The sequence below is a fragment of the Bactrocera tryoni genome, chromosome 4, assembly GCF_016617805.1.
Source record: "Bactrocera tryoni isolate S06 chromosome 4, CSIRO_BtryS06_freeze2, whole genome shotgun sequence".
NCBI lineage: Eukaryota > Metazoa > Arthropoda > Insecta > Diptera > Tephritidae > Bactrocera > Bactrocera tryoni.
This window is the reverse complement of record NC_052502.1, coordinates 53,515,500-53,540,270: the sequence shown is the minus strand read 5'-3', so window position 1 is coordinate 53,540,270 and position 24,771 is coordinate 53,515,500. Positions and strand designations below refer to the sequence as shown.

General features: G+C 37.1%; 2 protein-coding genes across 3 annotated transcripts in view; one reads left to right on the top strand and one right to left on the bottom strand.

Annotated features, from left to right (window-relative positions):
* LOC120774603 overlaps positions 1-24,771 on the top strand; it is a 439,267-nt gene that overhangs the window by 310,706 nt on the left and 103,790 nt on the right. The window lies entirely within an intron of this gene.
* LOC120773679 (protein folded gastrulation) overlaps positions 399-24,771 on the bottom strand; it is a 90,286-nt gene continuing 65,913 nt past the window's right edge. For both annotated transcript variants that reach the window (XM_040102710.1, XM_040102711.1), the window contains exon 3: positions 399-5,409. In XM_040102710.1, the coding sequence (XP_039958644.1) occupies positions 1,726-5,247 (3,522 nt within the window). In that variant the 5' untranslated portion in view covers positions 5,248-5,409 and the 3' untranslated portion in view covers positions 399-1,725. The remainder of the gene's footprint in view (positions 5,410-24,771) is intronic.

Here is a 24,771-nt window from a genome sequence, read left to right as displayed (position 1 = left end):
CAAGCAAAACGGCGAATGACCTCATACGAAATGCGTGCAGTTTCATAAAAAACCGTTATATTTTATTTTGTTCTTGTATGCATGTTGTTGTTGTATGTGTGTACTTAAAATTGTATGTGTGAGCTTAACTACTCGTGAAACCATAGCAGCAGCAGCAGCAACAACAACAATAACACTGTTAGGTACTATGTACGTTACTTATATTTAATACAACAAATACAAAGGGGATATTTTTAATGAGTTATTAATTTTATTATATGTGTGTGTTGTAGTATATGTAATGTAAAACGAAAATCTATATAACAGCAGCAACAAAAACAATACAATAACAACAGCAACAATGGCTTAATATTTAATACATACAAGAGAACATCAGCACAATTATTTTTTTTTTAATATTTTTTTTGTTTTTGTTTAATGGCAATACATATTTTGCGTAGTTCCTTTTCTGCTTACTACTTTTTTCATTCCTGCTTTCAGGCTTATCCGACAAGCTCGACTTTAGTGCGAATTTCACAATTCCGACATTTGCGTGGCAACGGCAACGGCAACTTTGGTGTTGACGAAACTAATTTTTCATATAAAAAATCTTTTAGTAATCTGAATAAAGTGCGTAGAAAGCTCTGTTACGTTAGTAGCTTTAAGCTCTTTTAGTTTGCGTAAAGTTTTACTACGCCTATTTGTGTTTCTACACTTTAAAGAGGCATTTCCCAAAAACAATAAAGCTTTGTAAATGGGAGCTTTCATGTTTAAGTAAAGCTTCCATATTTTAATGAAGCTTTCCCACGATGGTTCAAAAATTTGCCAGTCATTGCACTACAATCATTTGAAGCGCTTAAATTTTCACACAAAAAGTGCGAAGCGCTTTTAGCAGCTTTCGCTATTACTCCAGCTGCCAATTATGTAATGAAAGCTTTTAATTTTTCTACAGAATTTTATGATTTTAAATGAATTTTGAGTAAACATAAGCTTTTAACGTTTACTTAAAGTGTTGCACACCACGCAATCTGTAAATTACGTAATCTTAGAGCTTACACTTTTCGCAGGCACATCCCAAAGCGCTTTTTGAACTTTTACTTGCGCTAGAGTGCCAGAGAAGCGTGGTTCGCAAATGTACTTTGAATTTAAGTAATGAACAAATGTTTTACCGCCATGCCTACAAAGCTTTCAGACACTTCGTGCGGACTAACTCCCATGCTTGCTTTTGTCTGAGCTTTCATACTTTTTATCATTTTCTGCGCTACAATGAATCTCCCAACTTCTGCGCACATTCTTTGGCGCTGCCTATTTCCCATATATGTACATATGCTTTTTCTAATATTCCCTCTCCGCGCGCGCTCGTAAAATTTGTCTACTACAAGTTTAACTGTATTTAGCTATTAAAAATTTTTCTATTTTTTCACGTTCATTGCATTGGTCTCTATTTCACTAAGCGTTAAGTTAATTATCTCTTTGTTATTGTTGTTGTTTATCTAGCGGTTTGTGTATGTAATTTGTACGAGTGCTCTTGGGAAAAACTAACCCCGCCCCATTTAATGTCAGCTTGGCCCGATTTCTCACGACTCCAATTTTCGGCAGCTTTTAAAGCTCCGAAGCATTTAAAAATTTGACTAAACCCAATACTTTGCGCCAATTTCCTTACCCACAATCTCCTTCGTTTCGTACGTGCATGCGAGACATGCCATACGAGTGGACATTGCTGTGGGAAGCAACAAACTGGGATTATTATGTTCTAACTTTGGTTTTCATTTGGCTTTCGGGAAAGGCTGACCACAAGCGAAAGAGCAGCGGTTGCTCTTCGGTCGTCGTGCCGCGATTGAGACGCCAATTGGCGGGCAACCACCAGTAGGCCGACTGCTCCATGGGTTCGTGCTCTTCCGGCACAATGACGAAGTCATCTGTTGTTTTTGTTATTGTAGCTGCTGTATCTTCAAGTGCGTTTGTTGTTGTTGCTGCTGTTGCTGCCGCTACGCTTTTATCACTAAAATGATCGATTCGTATAATTTTGCTATTCCGACGACTGGGCGTATCGAAATCGCTCTTTTGGTTATTTATTATATTGTTGTTATTGTTGTTTTTCTCCATACTGCTACTTTTTTCACTTAAACTATTTTTACTTTTGCTACTACTACTGATACTGCTACTATTACTACTAATACTACCGACTGGTGTGTGCTCCGTGACCTCTGTTGTTGTGGTTGTTGTTGTTGTTGGCGTGGTTACTGCCGGTGCATTTGCTTCTGCAACGACGGTGCTGCCACCAAACCCAAAGATGGGCATAATCCGCGACCAAAGCGTTGTAGCGGCCATAAATTCTGTGTTTGTCGCCGTGGCCTCGGTCTCAAAGTCGGGTTCTGCGCTCGTATGAATCTCGACTCCGGCGCGCTTCTTGCTTGACGATTCGCTAAGTAGCGCGTTTTCTGCTGTGGCAGACTCGGCACTTTGATTTGCACTTTCCATTTTAGTCAACGAGAGTAATTGTGCGGTTTCTGGCATTGTTGTTGTTGCAACGGTTTCGCTACTGCTCTCCGCAGGCAACGAAGACTCGTTCAATGCGGACGCATCAGCCACTTGTGTAGCTGTTTCTGCTGCTGTTGTAGTCGTCGCGTCAACGTCTTCACCCAGCTCAACCGCTTCCGCGCCACTCGCGCTGCCATGCTGATCATAATCTGCCGCGCTTGCGACTTTCTGCACCTCCTCAACAGGCGCGTTTGCGCTTGGCGGCGTTGAAATGGTTGTACTTTGTATTGTTGTTGCTGTTGTTGTTGTTGCTGCAGTTTCTGTTGTCTTTGTAGCTGCCATTTTTGTCGCGCTCGCCTGTCGATTGCCCTTCACCAATTCATTAATCATTCGCAATTCTTGCGCGATATTTACGTCGCGCGTCACTGACGCGGCCTCCGCAGGCCGATTGTGATTGTGCGCCGCGACATTTTTATACTTATTGCTGTCATTATCGGTGTCGCTGTTGATGCTGGCGGCGACAACATTCACCAAATCATCATTGTCGGTGTTGTTGCCACTCCTCGGCACATCATTCACCAGCGCGCTGTCGGCGCTGACACGCGTCGTCGCCTCCTCACCCGCAAGTATCTCCACGGTCTGCGGTACAACTGTGGTGACAAGACTGGGGACTTGTTTATCCGCAGCGTTGCTGCGCGCAGGTAACTGGATGGGAGTAACGGCTGCGGTGGCGACGGTAGGGGTGTGGCGAAACCGGTATGTGCTAGCTGAGTTTGCTTGCGGCGTCGTTGTTGCGCCTGACACTACATCTGCACTGGGTAACGGTTGTACGGTCGTATCTGCTGTTTCTGCGCTCTCTTCGGACGCATTTTGTAGTGTTGTTGTTGTTGTTGTTTCGTTAATTATTGTCTCAGTTTGCGTTGTTGTCTTGTCGCCAGCAACTGTCGTCTCATCTTCGACTGTGCCCGTCACCAGCGTGGTTGACGGCACATCTTCAACAGCCGTAGCTTTCGATTTTTCAAGCTCCAATTGTTGTTGCTGTGCAATGGTCTGCAAAAGCGAGAGGTTACTCTCCGCGGCCACGGCGTCAGCATCTTGCGCCTCTATCACGGTAGTTTCGTCGATTTGAAAGTTTGTAGTGCCCTCGGGCTCGGTTGTGGTTATAAAACTCGTCTCCTGTGCGTCGGTATCGTTTGCTGCCGTCGACGCCTTTAGCGCCGTCACGCTGCGTGGGTGCTCATCTTTGGCGCTCATTGACGACGTTTTTGGTGCATGACCGGCATCATGTGTATATGGCGTTGTTGCCGTAGTTGTTGTTGTTGTGGTAATGTAAGGCGCTACACTGCTCAAGGGCAAGAGTGCATCGGCGCGTAAAAAGTGCGCTATGCTGTTCTCTTGTTGTTGCGCCGCTGCCACCAAATCGCCCGCCACTGCGTCCTCCTCCGCGCCACCTGCGCGGTCAACACTGGCTGCCTGCGCAATTACCGTTGTAACCAGGTGTACACTGCTGTCATCCTTGAACAGTGATATGCGCTGCGGTTCAAGGTCGCCACCAGCATAACCACCAATCGTTTTTGCAGTGGTGCCTGCGCCCACGGCTGGCAATATAATCGCATCGATATCGCCGTCTGAGAATGCTGGCACATTGCTGTCGGCCGCAGACAAATCAGCCAGCACTTGACTGCCATTCACCGCGCGCGTATTGTGGTCCGTGATGTTGGCATTACTCCCGGTCTCGGCAGCTATTGTTGCATTGCTTTCGCTCTGCGCCGTTGCAACATTGCGCTGAAAAAATCCTTGTACCGCATCCAAAAACTGTGTTGAGTTGAAAAGTGTTGCGCCAACATCATTGTCATTGCCGGCCACGCCAGCGCGCTCACCTTTCGAACCATTCGCGGCCAGCAATTCAGTCAATGGTCGTGCGGCGCCGCTGCCCTCCATCGCGCCAGTGCTTATATCCGCTTCATAATCGTTGGTTGGAAATTTTTGCTGAAACAGATTGAATTTCAACGGCTCATCACGCGCCGGCGGTTGCTGTGTGTTGCTTGCGCCCACAACAAGGCCACCGTTGAAGGGCTGCGGCGGCGTTTCGTACATCATCACCGGTTCACCTTCACCCAAACCCAAATCGTACTCCTCGTCACCGTAATCGATTTCGTATGCTGTGTCGGCTCCCGCTGCGCCCGCATTGCTGCCGCCGAACAAGCCCAACACCTGCTGTGTCAGCAAGTCGCTCTGATTGATGTTCACGGTTGGTATGCAGCGTGACTGGAAGAGCTGATGGCCGGGCGGACAGTCGCGAAACGGCAGCGAAAATATCGATTTCGGTGTGACTTTACGCGATTTCTCCAACTGCTTCTGTTCGGCTGGCAACATGAGCCACTCCTGCCAGGCCAGATTTTCAGCGGTGCCCTCGATGGGCTTCGACGTAATCGGCAACGCCTCGACGGCGCCCGCCCAGCGCTGCGTCGACAAGCGCAACGGTTGCAAGGGCGGTGGCAAGGCGCACACAAGCACTAACACCTGCAAAGCGGCCATGCTACAACGTCGCCATGTTGTTGCAGCGCGCCTTGCCCTCATCGTCGCCGTTGCCGCTATCATCGTCGTAGCGTCCAGCGTGTTTGTTGTCATGTGTTTCTGCATCTGACCAGCTATTGTTGTCGTTGTTGTTATGGTCGTTGAATTTGCTGTTTTCGTGTGATGTTGCATTGCTCTTGACTTAGATCCGTTACATGTATGTGTTGTTGTTATTACTCTGGTTGCTGCTGCTTGTATTCTGGTGATCATGGCATGTGTTCGTTAGCTGCGGTGTCGCTATAACTGCACGCCGTTGTTGTTGCAGCTCATTTAAATATTTCATATATTGCGGCAGCGTCGCAAACTCGTTGAAACGGCTTATATGTTGTTGTTTTTGTTCTTGTTAAAGTTGTTTCTTGAAAGTAGCTTGATCTGCAATTGTAAAAGACAAAATTGGTAGCAGTTAGTATGGCATTAATTATAGTCATTTGCTTTATTGCAATTTAATTTACTCGATGGAAACCTTAATTTGACACTGGCTTAAAGGTGGAGCTTACATTCTTGTATAAACGTGGCTTATATGGCATTAACAGGTATTCTAAATCAGTAATTTTATTATAGAACCTAACAGTAGAACTAAGTTATATAAATTAATGCATATTGCTGGCGTTAATGAAGACAATTGCCCTTCTAATTGCGCTAAATTCTTCAATACTTTCGGTGTAGGTTTATTGGCGCTGGTCCCTTGAATGTACTCATTTTTATCTTATTTCTTGGACAAAAATATTTCCATATATATTTCAAAATTAATATCTGATAGATCTGTTTGAAGTTTGCTTAGAAAAACCATACACTTTTAGCAGATATTAGATAATTAATAGATAAATGAACCTATAAATTATGCACCAAAAATTAATATTGATATGTTCTCATTAAACATACATATCAATCGCACGAGTATCTTTAAATAGCCCTGAATTTAGTCAGCGAAATTATGAATATCACCTTAATTGAGTCAATTAAAAAGTTAACTAAAAGAGTTAATACTAATTGAGTCAATTAAGTTGCTGTTTTAAGCATTTATGCAAAGTAAATACTATAAATAGATTACAATGCGATTATGTGCGAAAATTCTTGAAACATCAGCTTAATTGAGTCAATTAGTATTAATTATTGTATATAACTTGTTAATTAAACTCAATTAAGCTGTTGTTTCAAGTATTTTCGCATATATCAATCTTAAAGTTCAAACAGCAGCTTAATTGAGTCAATTAGTACTAATTATTGCAAATAACTTATTAATTGACTCAATTAAGCTGTTGTTTCACGTATTTTCGCAAAGCTAACTTATATGTAGCTTTATAAGTCCAAAATTACAGAAAATAGGTAAATTGTTTGCTTACAATACCCGCAATGGCACTTATCGATATCAATTAATGTCTTAATTAAGCGCTCAATTAGCTGATATTCAAAAATATTATAATGAATGGTTGTAAGATGCACTTTGATTGCTGAAATATGTATGTTCAACGATATAAATTAATGTCTTAATTGAGTACTAATTGAACAATTAACTGACGATGAAAATTAATGCAATGTTAGAAGCTCTTTTATTTCATATATGTATACATATGTATGTTTGTCGATACCAATTAAGGTCCTAATTGCGTACTAATTACTCAATTAGCTGATGATCCAAAATATGTTCATGAATTGCTTTAAGAAGCATTTTTATTGCAGATATGTATGTTCATCGACATGAATTGAAGTCTTAATTGATAACTAATTGCTAAATTAGCTGATGAAAAAAATTATTACAGTAAATTGCTTTAAAAAGCTTTTTCTTTCGGATATATTTTTGGTTATCGATTCTCAGAGAATTAAAAGTCCGTGATCCCAACCTCAATTCACCGAATGTCGGTTTTGAGCGACAGACACCCTAAATTTGTTGCATAAAATGGAAATCTATTACTCAAGTTGACGTTGTTGCCCATTAATGATGTCAAAAGTTATAATAAATAATTTGGCTTAGGGGTATTAATAATTGTATAAATTACACATCATTTACATATACATTTACATTAATAGAATTACATTAATACAACCACTTGACGATTATCGTTTCTAATAAGCTAACCAAAGCTGTATGCTTGCTTTGTAAATGACTTTATATTTGATCTAAGTCAACTCAAAGCAGCTGTTATACTCTTTTCCATCTTTACACTTTTCTTAGTTTTTATTGTTTCAGTCTTTCGAGAGATACAAAAGAAATAGGAAATACAGCTGCTGCAAAAACAATGAAAAAGTTAACAAGAAACGGTAAATTTTCATCAACAACGTCAACAGTTGACAGCCAGCTACTTGAAATGCTTTTTGAACCGTTCTTGAGACACTTATTTATGTATGTGTGTATATATACAATATACAAGTGTGTATGTAAATAATGCAGAGTAAATACATGCAGCCCTTCTAAGAGTATTTTTGGTAGTAAAACGAATGGGCAAATGGTATATTAAATGTATTTAGGTAAATATATACCTAAAATTTCTAATGGAGTTTAGTGTTGCTTTGTATACTACTTATATATGTATGTATATATAATTACGCAGGCTCTTCAGTGGTTAAGTAACTTGGTTTTAATATGTCTTTTATTGGACTTTTTAATTTGTTTTGTTATATACTAATACGGAATAGCCTTTATTGCCATTTTATAATATTATTTTCCCAAAAACCCGTCGGTTAAAATAAAACATAGAAGGAGATCATATGAAGCCAAGCTCAACTACTAAATCTCGTATCTTTTTGACAAACCAACAACTGCTATATTTTACATGGTGATGTGCCGCTAAAGTTGCAATCGCTTGAATCCAAATTTCAAAAAATTACTAGTTTCATACTAGTTAAAAAAGAAACTAGCTCAAATGCGAACCCAAAATCAAGACTTAAATTAAGTAAGTGTTAAGTGAAAATAAATTTAGCAATTCCAAAAACTCCTATTTTCTTGCTAAAAGTCTGGTTTATTTTGAACTAGTTCATTTGTAGCCCGAAAAGTATTAGTTTCCAAATAGGGTTTTGCAGAGTAGTCCGTTTCTACTTCAGAATTTTTAGATATAAATTATTACCGGCCAGTTTGTACTGAATATAATACCAGAACAACATAATTATGTAACAAAGTAAGCGAGATTAATAATCTGTATACAAATTTGTATCTACACACATATGTATGTATATGAATGTGTGTAGAATTGTTGAAATGCTATTTTTAGATTTTTTTTTACTTTCCCAGTTTTAGCCGTACAAATTAAAAAATTCTGAGAATGCCAAAAGCTCATCTTTATGACCGACACCGACCAAGGCGCATCAACGCAGCTGCCAGCACTTTCCGCACCATGCTCTCCTCTACACCATTTTCTGAGAGCGGCTTTGGCTGCATTATGCAAGCCAGTTCTGCATAAATACAATGTTGTTGGACGTGTTGATCTCATAACGGTTGTAGTTAGCATTTGTATACATATATGTATGTATTTTTGTATGGAAGTACATATATGTATGTATATGTACATATATGTGTGCATATGTGTGTTATACGATATTCAGGCTGTCAAGTAATGAAAGTGGCAAGTGCCGGGGTGAGTGTGTAAAGACACTGTAAATAACGTTTTGTTAAAAAAAATACTTTTTTTAATAATTATTGCATAATAAAAAATGCTGCATAAATTTTTTTTAAATTAATAATTAAAAATAATAACACAAATAAATTTAAAAAATTATAATTGAAAGGTAATAATTAAATAAAAAATAATAATTAAACAAAATTAAAACTCATTAAAAAAAAATATTGTATTATTTTAAAAGATATGTCTCGTGTTACATATTTATTAATTTACATAAAACATCATAAAAATATTAATAATATGATTAAAATAAATATATCTAAATATATTATATATAAAAAATATTTTAGTTATTTAAAAACAAAGATTTTTTTAGTATTTGCTTAAGAAAAATATTATCCTTGTAGAACTTCTTTTACTACAAAGAAAACAAAAATAGTATTATAAAAATATAAATCAGTTAATTTAGATTAAAAAAATATCTAATTCAATAAATTGGAACAAAAAACAATTATAAATAAAAGAAAATGTAAAAAATATTTACTCCGAAACTAAACAAAATATTTGATTTAATTATAAAAATTAAACTAAAATATAAAAATAAAAATATATAGTGTTCAATTTTTAAAATATTTTTTTTAATACATAAAAATAATATATATATAATATACATGCTAAAAATATTATTTAATTAAAATTTAATATCTTATACTATATTTACTAAAAAACATAAAAATTATTATATAATAAAATAATTACATTTCAATAAATAAAAAAATATAAAGATCTTGTTCTTTTTAAATATGTATATATTTACTAAAAATATCATTCAATTAAAATTAAAAAAAAAAATCCTGTTATTTTATATTTCTTTAATATTTTTAATGGAGATGCATTGCCCACATAATCGGCTGCCACTCAAACGGCGGCACATAACTAAAACTATAATTTATTAAATTGAAAATTCAAACGCAAAACATTGATAATTTAATTAAATTGCAAGTAATAAGCAAAATAAATCAACAAAACTAAACAGACGCACACAAATGCATATGTATATGCCCACACACAGGCAGACTACGGTCTAACCAAGAATCGCATGGCATTAATGGCTGGTGCGAAAGAGTTTAATTAAAAGTGCAGCTGCAGCTGGCGATTTGCAATGCCATTCATTTGGAATTCAATGAAAAAAGTCCCACACTCCGGCACACACACAAACAAACACGTGAAAACCGCTATACAACACATCATATATTACTGTGTGTTTGGCCAGTGCATGTGCGCGCTGGGATAATCAAATGCGGAGGCGATCACCAACACTAACAACGCTTAAATGGAAATGCAGTCACGCGGACAATCAGCAAGTCGGACAGTTGGTCAGCTGTCGGTGCGAGTTGGTTAGACAGTTAGCTGTCATTGCAATGAAAAAATTCAGTTAGTCTGTCAGGCAGTCAGTCAATTAATCAATTAGGCGCGCGCAAACACATACATATACACACATATAAATGTATGAGTGTATTCATAAACATTTAATCATTCTTTGTCAATTTAATTGAAATGACATTAGCGTTATTAAACCACAGCTACAGCGCTGGCGCTGATGTTGTTGATGCCTCCGCTGCCGCTACCGCTGCAAAAACACCGCAGACCAACGAAACCGCAAGAGCAACAGCGGTGAATTTACAGCGCACAAAACACGGCGCTCACAGCGAAAAAGACAAAATTTATCAAAAACTGCAATTCACACGAACCACACACACACATATATAATACATACATATGCCTGCAGTAGTGTGCGCACGTCTGTGAAGTGCCAAAGCTGCTACAGCCGCCACCGGCAGTGCACCGCAATCATCTGCTGATGACAGGCGCCCTCACACTCACACACACTCATCAATGCGCCGCAAACGAAAAGTTTTGCACGAAAAACCGCAGTCACCAAGCCGCTGCCGCCAGCGCGCCACTCTCCGCAGACATTCTTCCATGCGCGCGGCTCGCTTATTTGCGCGTCAAATCATTGCATGCAGTCGGCTTTGCATTAACTTTGCTGTCAGTAAGTCAGTCAGGCAGTTGGACAATCGTTTCGTGGCAGCATCACCAGCAACGGCGGTGGCTGTTACTGCACCTGCGCGCGGCGGTGTGGCGCGCTGAATTGCTTTTGGGATTTACATTTGTTGCTGAGATTGCTCTTACTCATGTTTTTTCTGTTAATGTATTTTTATTTTTGGCGTATTTATCCCCCTGCGTTGCGCTTGTGTAATGCCCACTTGTTTTGCTCTCCGCCGCCGTCAAGCCGGCTTTCAGCCGATTACATAATTTGCACTTAAATTTTTTGCAACTCCCTGCAAATGTTGCTTTTCGCGGATTAATTTCGCATTAACGAACGCTGCGCTTGCAGAAATCCGCTTGCCGCCTTACTCTTTGTTTTAGTTTAGCTTTCTACAGCTTTTAGGTTTTTGTACAAATTTAAACAACAACAATTAAATTTAAGTGAAAATAAGTATTGTAAGTTCATAAAAATGTTTTAGTTGCTCAACGCGATATCATTTACAGCTGTTCTCTTGACAAGCTGGGAACTGGTTTATAAAAAGAGAGCAAAAAGTAGATTGAAAATTCCTTCACTCAGTATTTGCTTAAACTCGGTTTAAAGATCCATTTCGCATCGCAGATCTCAACTTAAAATTCTATTTCATCCATGAAAAACACGCAAGTCAACACTTGACACCTCTGCTATTGCGAAAGCCGCGGAGAGGGCCTGTAATGCACCTGCAGGCAATACCAGAGCCAACATCTACGTAGACAGTAGCGCATATTGGCCAGAAGTGACTTTGGAAGCAGGCCAGCAGTGGAAAGTCCAGCCAGAAGCAAGCAACTTCACTTCTACCAGGTTACAAAGGCATCGAGGGCAATGACGAGATTGCCAAGAACGGTGTTCGGTTAACACCCGAAAACGTGATTAACATTGTAACACCTATTCGTTTTTCTTCCGACGATCTAGACAGAAGCATGAAAATCAAAGCCAATGGAAAGAGCTACCTTGGTGCAAAACTGTAATAGCCATGTGTAAAACGGTAGATCGGAAGATACTGTAGGAACATGATCGAAATACTACCTGTCCACTGTCTGAAGCAGGATGCAGGATATGTTTGGAGCAATTCAAAAGGGAAACAATGGATCATCTCTTGTACACTTGTTCTGTACTGCCTTACATTGTAACAACCTGGGGTCCCCCGGTATGATACAGTGGAAGAGATGTCGATAGTGAGGCCACAGAGTATGTTAAATCTCTCGTCAAGCGCAGGCATCTTAAAAGATGATTACTCTTCATGGACCTAGTGCTCACTCCATTTGGTATCGCAAAGGATCACAAAGGGTCTATGCATGACTTATTGGCCGCCTACCCGACTAACCTTACTTTATTAGGTATACCTACGGACTATGCTGATAAGCAAAACTGCCCCGGAAAACTTCCATTGTATTGTCGAGAAGTCAATTTATCTTTGGAAAGCGGCGGCCTTAATTGCACCAGTTGCCTTTTAAAATTCTGTTCAAGAACCTATCTCCATGACTCTCCTTTTTTTGTCCTCGAAAGTTTGCGAGTTGTACTTGGTTTCAGCTAGACGCCCTGTAACAATCAACTGTTTTTGACGAGCTGCCACCTCATTTTCGTTAAGTTTTTTTTTTTGTATTTCTAACTGCTAATGCTTTGGAGTCTTAAGCGAATGTCGAGCTAACTACTCGTGAAACAATGTCGGAAACTAGGATCAAGTCCAAGAAGACTATAAAAGTTTACTTTCACAATTCATCTATGGAAAACGACGGCCTGTTTTTGAAAATGCCGCTCTATAAATAATCGACATAAACGGCGAGCTCAACGAAATTCGGACAAACATATGATACCGAAAATTGAAAACATGTACTGGGCTGCACCTAGATGGCGCTACTGGTAAAGATCGGCTGACGAGCTGTCACTTTACTGCCGTGAATGCATTTTTTTGCAATATTTATATATCATTATTATTATTTTTTGCATATTTTTTTTTGCGCATATGCGTCAGTTATTATCAATGCTATTAAGTAGTCATTCAAAGTTCCCAATGAATGTATAAAGCTTCTAAAATTGTTTCTCGGAGCGCTGCTACTAGAAACCACCATTTTTTTTAAAGCCAACAGAAAAAAATAAAAAAATCTACTTCAATTTCTCTCTGTGTAAAGCAGAACTGCTGACGCGACAATGACATTAAACTTGCTGATAATGGTACCAACATTTGCCACAAACACTCACCGGCATAGTGCACCTGTTTTTCGGGCCCACCAACTTAGATAAGTACGCACATAAGTTACATAAGTTTTATCAAAGTACACAAGACCGTGAAATTGGAGGAAATTGATCGCCTTAGGCAACAAAACCAAGTAAACCCAGTGGCAGCAACAATAATGGTGTTGCGCATGCTCGAAAGGAATATGCGGGCTTCCACACATAAACAACTACACCAACATAATAGTGTTTATAAAGCGGCAGTGACCGATAAAGCACCGAAAAAAGTTCATAATTTCTTGTTGTTAAGTGGTTGGCGGGCTTGGTGTGGTATGGTAGGTGGTTTTGTGAGTAGTCATAGAGACACTATATACATACATACATATGTGTGTACAAATGTGTATATGTATGAATGTCAGTATGTATGTACAAGTATGTTCTAATGCGGTAGCTGTTTTAATTTAATTTTGTTTTTGTACTTTCCGAATAATTTCCCTCAGCTGATAAGCGACAAGCGTAGCATGAGCCATAATTTCAGTGATTATTACAATTATCAACGCCGACAGCTATGTCAGTGCGTGTGTATATTTGTTATTTATGTTAATCAGATTACACTGTGACTGCATGTTCGGTCAGGCAGTCTACGTTGATAAATGGTATTCCCTGTGTGGTCACTGATATTGCACTTTATGCCACACAAGAGATTATGTGATAGCAACGGAATCCGTGCATTGACTTGAAATATTGTATAACAGAAAGCAAAAAAAAAACAAATTGATAAAGGAAATTTATTATAATAACGAAAAACAACTAAAACAATAACATAAAAAGTTATAATAAATTATAAAACATTAAAAAAATAAACAAATAAATGGTAAATATAAATGAAATAGAAGGGGTAAAAAAATACTTTATAAATACTTACTAAAAAATTAAAAAAAGTTAAAAATTATATTAAATTTAACATAAAAAAACCAAAATATTGTAAAATTATGAAAATTTTATAATAAAAGCAAACAAACTTGAAAAATATTCCAAAAAAATTTTAATTATGAAAATCTAAATTAAAAAAAAAAACAATTTTAAATTAAAAAAAACAATTTTAAATTAAAAAAATAAATAAATACAAACCCAGCAATTCCAAAAAAAAGAATTATTATATAATAAAAGGACAAAAAATATTGACAAAAGAATTTAACAAAAAATTTTATTTATGAAAATCAAAATTAAAAATAAAATAAGAAATTCCAAATAAAAAAAAAATTGATTAAATTAATTAAATAAAAAAAATTAGTTAAAAAAAAAATAATCCGAAACACAAAACTGAAAAAGATAGAATAGATAGAAAAAATTGAAATAAAAAAAATTAATTTAAAAAAATAATTCGAAACCCAAAATAGAAGGCAAAAAAAATTTGATAAAAGATTCCAAAAATATAAAAAAAGTTTTTTATAATAATCGATATTGAAAACTAAAATAATAAATTTAAAATTTAAACAAAAACAACCCGAAAGCCAACAGTTTTTAAATTTTGTAGTATTATATAATAAAAGGCAAAAAGCAAATAATTGAAAAATTTCCAAAAAAAAATTATAAAAATCGAAAAAATATAATAATTAAAAAAGTAACCAAAAGCCCAGTAGTAAAATTTTGAAATATTATATAATAGAAAACAAAAAAAATTAATTACAAAAATAGGAATTAACAAAATAAAAATTAAAAACAAAAAATTCATAAAATTAAAAATAAAAAATAAAAAAACAATAATAAAATTGGAAAAATTATCCATATATAACAAAAAATATTTCCGAAGCCTAAAAATAGTTAACCAAACAGAAATTATAAATTAAAATTATACACACATATAGTATGTATGTATATATACATACATACATATAATCGATGCTGATTCTCGGTCAAATTCCTAAAGACTCAACTTTTAATGAAATCATTTATACGCGAGGCTATTTCAAATGCATTTTTCTCGCCATTTTCACTTAATTATAAGAAAAAGCGCCTGAGACATTGCCTCTGTGCGCGGTCTCTATAAGAAAAGCTAATATTTTCCAACACAAAATAATTTACTTGCATTTCTATGACTACTACATACTATATACAAACAAATACAACACACACAATGATCACTTATAATAATCGCTTTGAAAAATCTCAACCTTGTGCACTAATTACTGTATTTCGAACGCTTTGAAGTGAGATTGAAGCGCTTAAATCTTCGCGCGCTACATTTATCTTTCTAATTTATTCATAATGTACCCACATGCTCGTAAGTGTCGGAAAATGCCTGGGTGTTCTTCGTGTTTCAGTCAAAATAATTTAAAATGAAATCATAAACATTAAAGCGGGCAGCAAGCGATCAGCTGTGATAGCTGCGTAAACACTTGTGGCGAGTAAGCATTAAAGATTTCAATTAAAATTGATGATTCTCTTAAAAATAATGTACAAATTTCGTTTAAAGATAAGTAAATGCGGATAATGCTTATTTAGTACAGCTAAATTCGACAAAAAAAGGATGATTGCACAGATGGAATACCATTGATTATGAACATTGATTATGAATATTGAGTGAGAAAACTTATGATTTTCGTTGAGTCTGTTTGTCCGTCTGATAATCTAATCCCTCAGTTTTTGAGATATCGTTCTGAAACTTGACCCATATCTTTTTCTCACCAAATAGCAGCTCGTTTGTCGGAATCGTTGATATCGGAGCCCTATAGTACAAATACGAGTATAGTATATAGCTGCTACGACAAACATGAACGTTCAGAAGCAAGTTCTTGTATAGAAAGTTTTTTTGTGTGACAAGATATACTCACTAAACTTGACATGGTATAACCTCGAAACAAATTGTTCAGATCGGTTCATTATTTCATATAGCTCCCATACAAACTGACCGCTCAAAATCAAGTTTTTGTATGAAAAAAATTTGTATGTGTCAAGATATCTTCACGAAATTTTGCATGGGTTATTTCTAAGGCCAATGGTACAATCTCGAAAGAAATTGTCCAGATCGGATCACTATTTCATATAAGTAGCTGTCTTACAAACGGACTGATCAAAACCAAAAAAGTTTTTGTATGAAAAACTTTCTCATTTGATGAGATATCTTCAAGAAATTTGGCATAAGTTATTGTGAAGGGTAACTGTATAATCAGTAAACAAATTGTTTAGAGCGGACCATTATTTCACATAGCTGCGACACAAACTGACCGACCAATATCAAGTTCTTGTATAGAAAACTTAAAGTTCTCGCTTGTTTTTTTTTCTTTTAATTTTATTTGGAGGTTTAAATGCTCATTATATAAAAATATATGTATGCATATATGTATGTATATAACAAATCTTCGTGTATAGGAAAATACAAGTTTCTTTTCCGGTACATTTGAGAACCACCCTTATGTATATAATATGACTGTACGACAAGTATGCAATAACAATTTCACTATTTCTGTCTTCGACAACATAAACTACATTGTGCAAGTCACATAGATCCATCATAAACATGCTTCCACAAATACAAGCATATTTATAACCAAACATACGTTATATATAAATACGCGCGGCTGGGCATAGAGCAGCATTCACCACAATCCATTGGAATGCATTTTTATTATATTGCAACATTGTAAGAAACACAACATAAACAATAACAACAACAACACGCATGCAAATCGTTAGTTAAACCGCCTCCAACTGTGCAACATAATACAAATTCTCTTTGCCGAGCCTCAAATCGAATAAACAAAGTCAGGCATTTACATGAAAATAGAAATTGAATGAAACGCAGACTGTAATAAAACTCAAATCGAAGCCAAGAGTTGGTATGATCTACTTACAAGCATACAAGCACATAAGCAACTGCATACAAACATACAAGCAAAGATGTACACACAAGCAAATATACACACATACAAGCAAACATACACACATACATGCAAATATATGCAGAAGAGTTGGAGGAGGGGCCAAAAGGCGTAAAAAAGTGTGATTTGTTGCTTTTATTGTATTTTGATTGAAAACAATAATAACAACAGTTATTTATAAGCAAGTAAGTATGTGCGAATGTGACCAGCGCAACAAAAGCAATAATGCAAAGTTGCGGCGACAAGCAAATTGCATAAACCATTTTTGTGTTGCATATGTACATATGTATGTCTGTATATATTGTTTATATATATATACATATACATATATATGTATGTATATACTTATATCTATGTGTATATCAGCGTTATATATATGCATATAGTATATGCACTTCTGCCAATATGTGTATGTTTGTTTGTGTAACGCCGCCAAAGTGCTGCGCACAGTTTGTGGAACAACACGCCTGTGTTTATGCATTCGGCACGCGTACGCCAACGAAAAATTTATAAACAAAATATCGAATTTTCAAATTTACTTGGTAGCCACCAATTTTTTGGCTCAAACAGACAAGATTGCGTGCATTTTTGTTGTTATTGTATGGGTGTTTTTATTTATTTTTGTTTTTTGTGGATTTTGCTGTTTTTATTTGGCTCACTCTTGCTGGATAGCAGGCAGTAAGAATCTGAAAAAAGTTAGCCATCAATTGGAATTTGTTCTTTGCACTTGAAGCGCTGCTTTCTAGCTGCGCATTTAGCTAGTAACGCATAGTTTCAGACTCTTACATAGTACAAATATACACTTCGTTAAATACCCAACAGGAAATGTATTGGCTTAGGTGTGGTTCCTTTTCACTAGTTATTTCACTAGTTTGCGTTTATGCGCTTTTCAACTAAAGCAACAAGGGTATTTAAAATAATAATTAAGGGTTTTTGGAATTAAATCGTTTGTACCATTTGACAAAATTTAGAGAGTGGCGAATCGAACAAGCAACCGACTTAACTGAATTAGTGATGGAACAGAGAGAAGTTACCCCACTTATATCAGATATATTAATAAAGCACAGTAGAAAAAATAAAAGTTATATATTGCGATAAAAAAGCATCCGGAAATTGTAAGATTTGCCCAGTTGGTAGGATTGTCCTTAATTACCGTGCCAAATATGAGCACGACCTGTCAACCAGTTTGTTTACAGCCGATACACCTCAGTAGTGTGTTGCGACTTTTACAATGGATAAAAATGTCGAACAAAGAATTTGTTTTATTAACCAATTTCGTGTACAGAATCATTGTGAATGTGGGAAAAGGCTTACGATGATTCAGTTTCAACAAAAGCACAAGTCTACAAGTGGTAAAAAGACCGGAGAAAATATGGAGCCTGAAAATCGTTAGGCAAGAGAGCTCGACATCTCTCGTGAGCCCGTTCGAATGATTTTGGTGGATATTTCGGGTATGAAACGCGTTCTTGCACGACTCTTCCCGATAAAGCTGATTTTTTGTTTTTGAAAAATGGTACCGTTAAACAAGTCTTTCGACATACTTGACAGTGCAAATTCTGAAACCTCATTTATAGATAGCTTTATAACTGTCGACGAGATATGGATTTATGAGCTTGACATGCAAAAAGTCAACAACCAACGGAATGGAAGAAAAAACGAGCCGAAACCAAAAAAAAAACACCACGCCAAAGCCGCTCAAAAATCGAGGTGGTGCTCATTGGTTTTTTTCTACATTCGTGGCTTGGTGCATCATGAATTTGTTTCGGAGGAAGAGATGGTCAATAAGGAGTTCTATATGAACGTATTGATGAGTTTTCGTGAGAACAACAGTCGAAAACGGCCGAAATTATGGAAGAAAAATTAATGAATTCTACACGATGATAATGCACCATCGCTTCGAGCCTCGATTGTGGCGGTATTGAAAGCCAAAAACGCAATGAATATCATCGATCACACACCGTATTCACCAGACGTGGCTCCGTGTGATTTTTTTTCTTGTTTCTCAAACTGAAATTCCTGCTCGGTGGAAAATGTTTTCACTCCATGGAAGAAATAAACGAAAACTGGCTGAAGGAGATCATCCCAAAAAGTGCTTATGAAGAGTGTTTCGAGGACTTGAAAAATGTTTGTCATAAGTGTATTACATCTGGTTGAGATTATTAGGAAAGTGACAAAAAAATTTCGATGAATAATTAAATATTTTTCGTTTTATTTTCCATTTCCGGGTACCTTTTCGTCACAATGTATATATATGTATATTATATGATCTCCGACGTTTCCTGCTGGGTCTTGGCAAACTCATTTTTTATGCGTTTCTATACTTTCTTCCATACTCTCGCCTCGCTCAACGTTGACTACCATGAACTATAACAGTTATTATACTATACATTTATTACCAGTTCCGAACTTGATCTCTATGCGAATGGCTCTTGAGCTTTCCTACAGCGAATTATATTTTTCTTTTATTTTTTATAACATTTCTTCAATTTTATGAGCGCCTAGAACACTCACTTGCAAGCGCTTATGTTGAATTTCGTGTTCCACACGCATACCACCTGTTTCACGCCGCAACCACCACCCAATCGAGCACGCCTATTTTTTCGGCAATTTATTTGTTCCTTTTGATTGCAATTTTAATTGCCGTTTTGTTTGTTTATTTTCGACTGTTTTGCTTTTCACTTTACGTCTGCCCACATGGCTGCGTGCGAACCACCGCCACCTGCAAGTGTGTGTGGCTTTATATTAACACACTTAACCCATTCGCTTCAAACCATTGTTGTTATGCTTTTTTGTTGTTTTTGTTTTTGCTTCGACCGCATAAACTAATTTTTATTGCGCTTGTTAGCGCTGATTTGTGTGGGTTGCCGCCAGCGCTGAAATATTGCGTACGCCCAGCATCGGCCACACTCCATGCCTCTTGCATGCGAAACCATTCCGCAGCCATTCTGTATCAAACAATTGCAACATATTTGTTGCTACAAATATAGATTTGTATTTAATTGCCTAGTCTCTAGCATGTGGTCCAGCGGTCGCTTTTCATATACTATAAACACGGCATTTATTATAAATCTCCAACAAGAAAAGCCGCTGGATGGCATGCGGATATTTTCGATTTTCGCCGCCCTCCCCCGGCTCCGGGATGTTTATTTTAGCATTTAATGGCAATTTCACCATTTCTTCGGCTGGCTACCCTAATCTTTGCAATTTTTCTAGCAGGCTTTGAGTAGATTTTAATTTTTCGTTTTTTTTTATTTTTCTTTTTCACTTAAATTATTGTTTGTTTGTATTTACGTGAGTCTGATCCGCATTCGCTTCTGTGGTCACGTAGCGCTTGTATAATGTGTAAATCGCACGTTTTTCGCTCAAATTGAAATCACTTGCAAATTTTTCTTAAACTCTGGCGGCTCTCAAATGACCTGTATTTCAATGTAATCTGATACAGTTCTATTTAATTTTTGTAAACTCGCGAGTGGGCTGTTTATATTAGCGAATGGTACTCGCTAATAACGGTTTAATAGGCGATTTGTAAGTAAACATGACAGATTGCATATTTTATGGGGCTTTTTGATTTTTACCAGCATTCTCTACGGTCTATGAGATACATTTGTTAAATCAACATTTTTCGTGGCAGAAAATTAGTCTCTTGTGAGATCATGTGTTGATTTTCACGAATTATCCGAAGCAAAATTTCATTTAAAGAATGTTTTGATATTTTCTGATATTTTGGTGCTTTATATTTTTATATCCAAGCCAACTTTACGCCATTAAGGGAGTTCTGCATTGACCGAAACAAATGGTAGTCCGATGGTGCAAGGTCAGGGCTATATGGTGGATGCATCACAACTTTCAAGAAGCTTTCACAGTTTTTGCTGAGTCATCAAAGATGTGTGGTCTAGCGTTGTCCTGCTGGAAGACGAATTATTTTCTGTTGATCAGTTCTGGTCGTTTTTTTTGTCGATTGCTTTGCTTCAATCTCGTCAGTTGTTGACAGTAAAATGTAGAATCAAATGTTCGACCAGGCTGGAGTTGGTCATAGTGGATGATAATTTTTTTCCCTTCCCACCAAACACTTAGCATAACCTTTCGAGGCATCAATCCTGGCTTTGCAACCATTTGCTGAGATTCATCACGCTTGCATCATGATCTTTTCCGCTCTCTTTTGTCATATTTGATCCACTTTTCGTCTCCTGTTATCATTCGTTTCAGAAATGATACGATTTCATTTCGTTTCAGCAAAGAATCGCAGATGCTAATTCGGTCCATTTAATTTTTCACGAACAATTCTTGTGGTACCCAAACATTGAGCTTCTTTTTGTAGCCAGCCTTTTTTAAATAGTTCAAAACCTCAGTATTTTCACTCCTTCAGTATTTTCACTCGGTTCTGAACAGCTGTAACTCAACTCAATTTCCCCGAATTTAAGTTTTTTGGTTGACTGAAGTAAAAATCTAACCTTTTCAACCCTGTAGACACAATGTGATTGGTAGCAATGGAGATATACGATTGCAACGCCATCTACTGACAAAATACGAAAAGACTTTTTCGGCTACCCAATATTATATTACACAGAGTATGTTCTATCTTTCGCGATCAGTTCCAACATAGTACATACATAAGTATTTTGCCAAATACCCACAACCTTGCCGCGCCATAGCCAACGCGTCGCTGTGCTGCGAAATTTGGCATGCCACGCGTGTTTCGCAAATTTGCCGAAAAAAGGATGTCTGACTGACGGACTAGCTTGCTACAGACTACCTTATCTAATTTTTAGGTACTTGCAATTACACACACAATTATATAGATACATACATACTCTTTTGATGATGGCACGCATGCACTTTGTTATTGTTGTTCACTATCGCGCGATGTGGCGCCCGAATATTTGGCTTTTCGTGTTGTTTCTGCTTTTCGGTTTGTTTCGGCGAACACTCTCACCAAAATCACTAACTCAACAGAAAAATGCTTAGGCAAGTATGTAAGTGAGGTCGCCACAGCTGCAACGCATATACTCGTATGGTACGGTACTTATAGGTGTGTTGCAAGTAACAACAGATGCACAACTGAGGCAGGTCGGCGCATAGACTTAGCGACTCTTCACTATAATTGTGGAACTAGCGCATGCTGAGACGCGCACCGTAGGTACTTTTAGGCAGGAATGTAGGCAGGCAGTCTGACTAAATGCTTTCATAAGTACATATCTAACATATTTATAAATGTATGTATGTATGTATGTTTGCTGACAGTCTTACATATGTGCGTAGTGTTGTCAGCAGCGAGGGAAAAACGCATGTTGCTTAAATGCTGAGTAAGGCTAGGAACATAGTGAAATGGCGGTGCACGCGTTGGTGAGTGGGAAGCATTGAGAGGTGAAATAAAATGTACAAGTATTTACATCGCAGATGGAACCTTACTGTATGGTGAATGATGTATCACGGATGATGAGCAGAATTTTTAAGGCTTTCGGATTTTTTTAGGAAAATGAAGCTTTCGACAATACTTTATACCACCCGAGGTTAGCAAAAAGCTGGCTTTCATGTTAGTTTCTTTGTTTTTTTTGGAGGAAGCATATAGGACTGGTTTTCTGGAAAGGAAAGTGGCTAATGGTTTTCACGAAGTAAGAAGGTAAACCTCTGAGCACCGAAGACGGAGAACGCAGTAAAAACCCAAAAGTTTTTGTTACCTACAAAACATCAAAAAATAAAAAAAAAATTTTTGGATGGCGTCGTAAACAACGACGACTTAGTGATTCGGAGCGGTGTTTAGAGATGCTCGAACGTAATAAAACCGAGGTTCCGCATCGATATGTGACGAGAGATGGAACATGGCTCCAACAGTCATCTAAATGGACAACACACGATGAACCCGGTCCAAAGTGTGAAAAAACGCAACATAGCAAGATTATGGCTTCTGTGTTTTGGACGGCGCCTGGCATAATTTTCAATGACTACTTTGGAAAAGGAAGGACCATCAGCAGCGACTATTACATAGAGTTTTTGGACCGCTTAAAGGATGAAATCGCAAAAGAACGGCCGCATTTAAAGAAAACGAAATTGCTGCTTCACCGAGACAATACTCCGTGTCACAAGTACGTGAAAACGATGGTCAAAATTTATCAATTGGGATGGGAATTACTTCCGCATCCACCGTATTCTCCAGATCTGGCCCGCAGCGACTATTTTCTGTTCTCAGATCTCAGAAGAATATGCGATGGAAAGAGGATTTTCGTCGAATGAAAGGTTGATCGCCGAAACTGAGGACTATTTTGAAGCAAAGAACAAATTATATTAAAAAAATTATATCGAATAGTTGGAGGGTCGCTGTAATCAGTGTATGGCCCGTGAAGGGAACTATGTTGAAGAAAAAAAAGAGACGAATATTGTCAAAACAATTTGTTTTGCTATGGTAGGCGATGACTTTTCAATTGACCTGTTGTAAAGAATAATTCTACCTTTGAAGAACTCATTCCAAGTAACAAAGTAAATGCATAGAAGAATCGAAAAATACCCTATACAAAAAATCAATAGTTTTGCTCACAAACAGTTTTCAAAATCAATTAAAAGATAAGAAAAATTAGTGATCCCAGTTCTCCTCTTGAAGTATACATTCCAAATGACTAAGGGAATGCGTAAAAAATCGAAAAAGTGTAATGCCAAAAATCACTAGGTTTGCTCATAAAAACCCTCAAAAACAATAAGTGAAAACCCAGTCTTCTATTGAAGTATGCATTGTTTGGCACAACTGTCTTCGTGTCAGTCCAAGGTACACGCAGTGCCAACTTTTTAAATGCTCGGCAAGAATCTTATTGTTATTGCTTTTATCTACATATGCGCTTACCTGCCGCATTAAGTCAAAGAGATTTTAAGCGCCTTCCACTTACGATATGAAACAATAAATCAACGTCGATTGCAGTTTTATCGTTTCGCAGTCAACACTTCAGCAGAGCACAAACGCACTCACGCATATATACATACATACTTGTACATACAAACACATTTATATATAGTGTGTATATTTGTATATGACCACTTAAATAACCACAATCAGCGACCCGATAACCGCTACTTAACCTTTGAACGGCGTGGAAATTACCTGCGCAGAATTGTAATGATTTCGTTCACGCTCACGAAAGGTCAGCCGAGTATGAAAAGCAAGAAAACCGCTTTAATACGAGCATAATTAGGGCACTTCGTTGTTTTGACGCGAAACGTTATTTGTCATTTGTCAGTGTGCACTCTATTGGGCCCAGCGACGATCACCGCGATCAACACGGCCATTAACAGCAGGCTCCCTCCGCTGGTGCCGCTGCCACTCACTTTCCGCTCATCATCAATCACCGTTGAGTGATTTTTGGGGATCCATTAAAATTATAAAAACAAGCAGCGTGTATTTTTCTGTTGGCATTCTTTGAAGATTTTGTGCGTGTGAAAAGAAACACACACGCATTCTTTTATTGTTGCACTTAAGCGCACGGTGCCTGAGAGCCATCCGTTTTTCCACTTGTCACACCCGAAATGTCAAAGTGTCTGACAGTAGTAGATTCGTCATTCGTTGTTGAGTGTTCGCGTCTGCGGCTGTGGTACTTTTCCTACTCTTTCTTTCTTTTCATTTTTTTGTTTTCTATGCTGTTTTGTTTTGGAAAATTATTGGAAATGTTTTGTGATATTTTCAATGATTTATGTATCTCGTATATATATGTACATATATACAGATGTATAAATTATATACTGCAGCAAATTTCGTGACAAATGCATGGCATGCCTGGAATGTGTTTGAAATGCGAGCTTGCCGAAAATGTCCACATTTACAAGCGATTTTCTTGTATGTTTTAGCAGCGGAGTGGTATTTTATAAATAACTTGTCACATTTTTGGAAGCCTAACGAAATATTTTTCTCCACTTATTTAGTAGTTTCTAATAATAATTGTGCTATAAACACTCTAAGTAATTATATCATTATGTTATTTATGTGTATGTAGAGCTGAATGTTGGCGTGGGGCCACAATAACTTGCAAAATTAAACTCTCAAGTATTTGATGTCTGACTT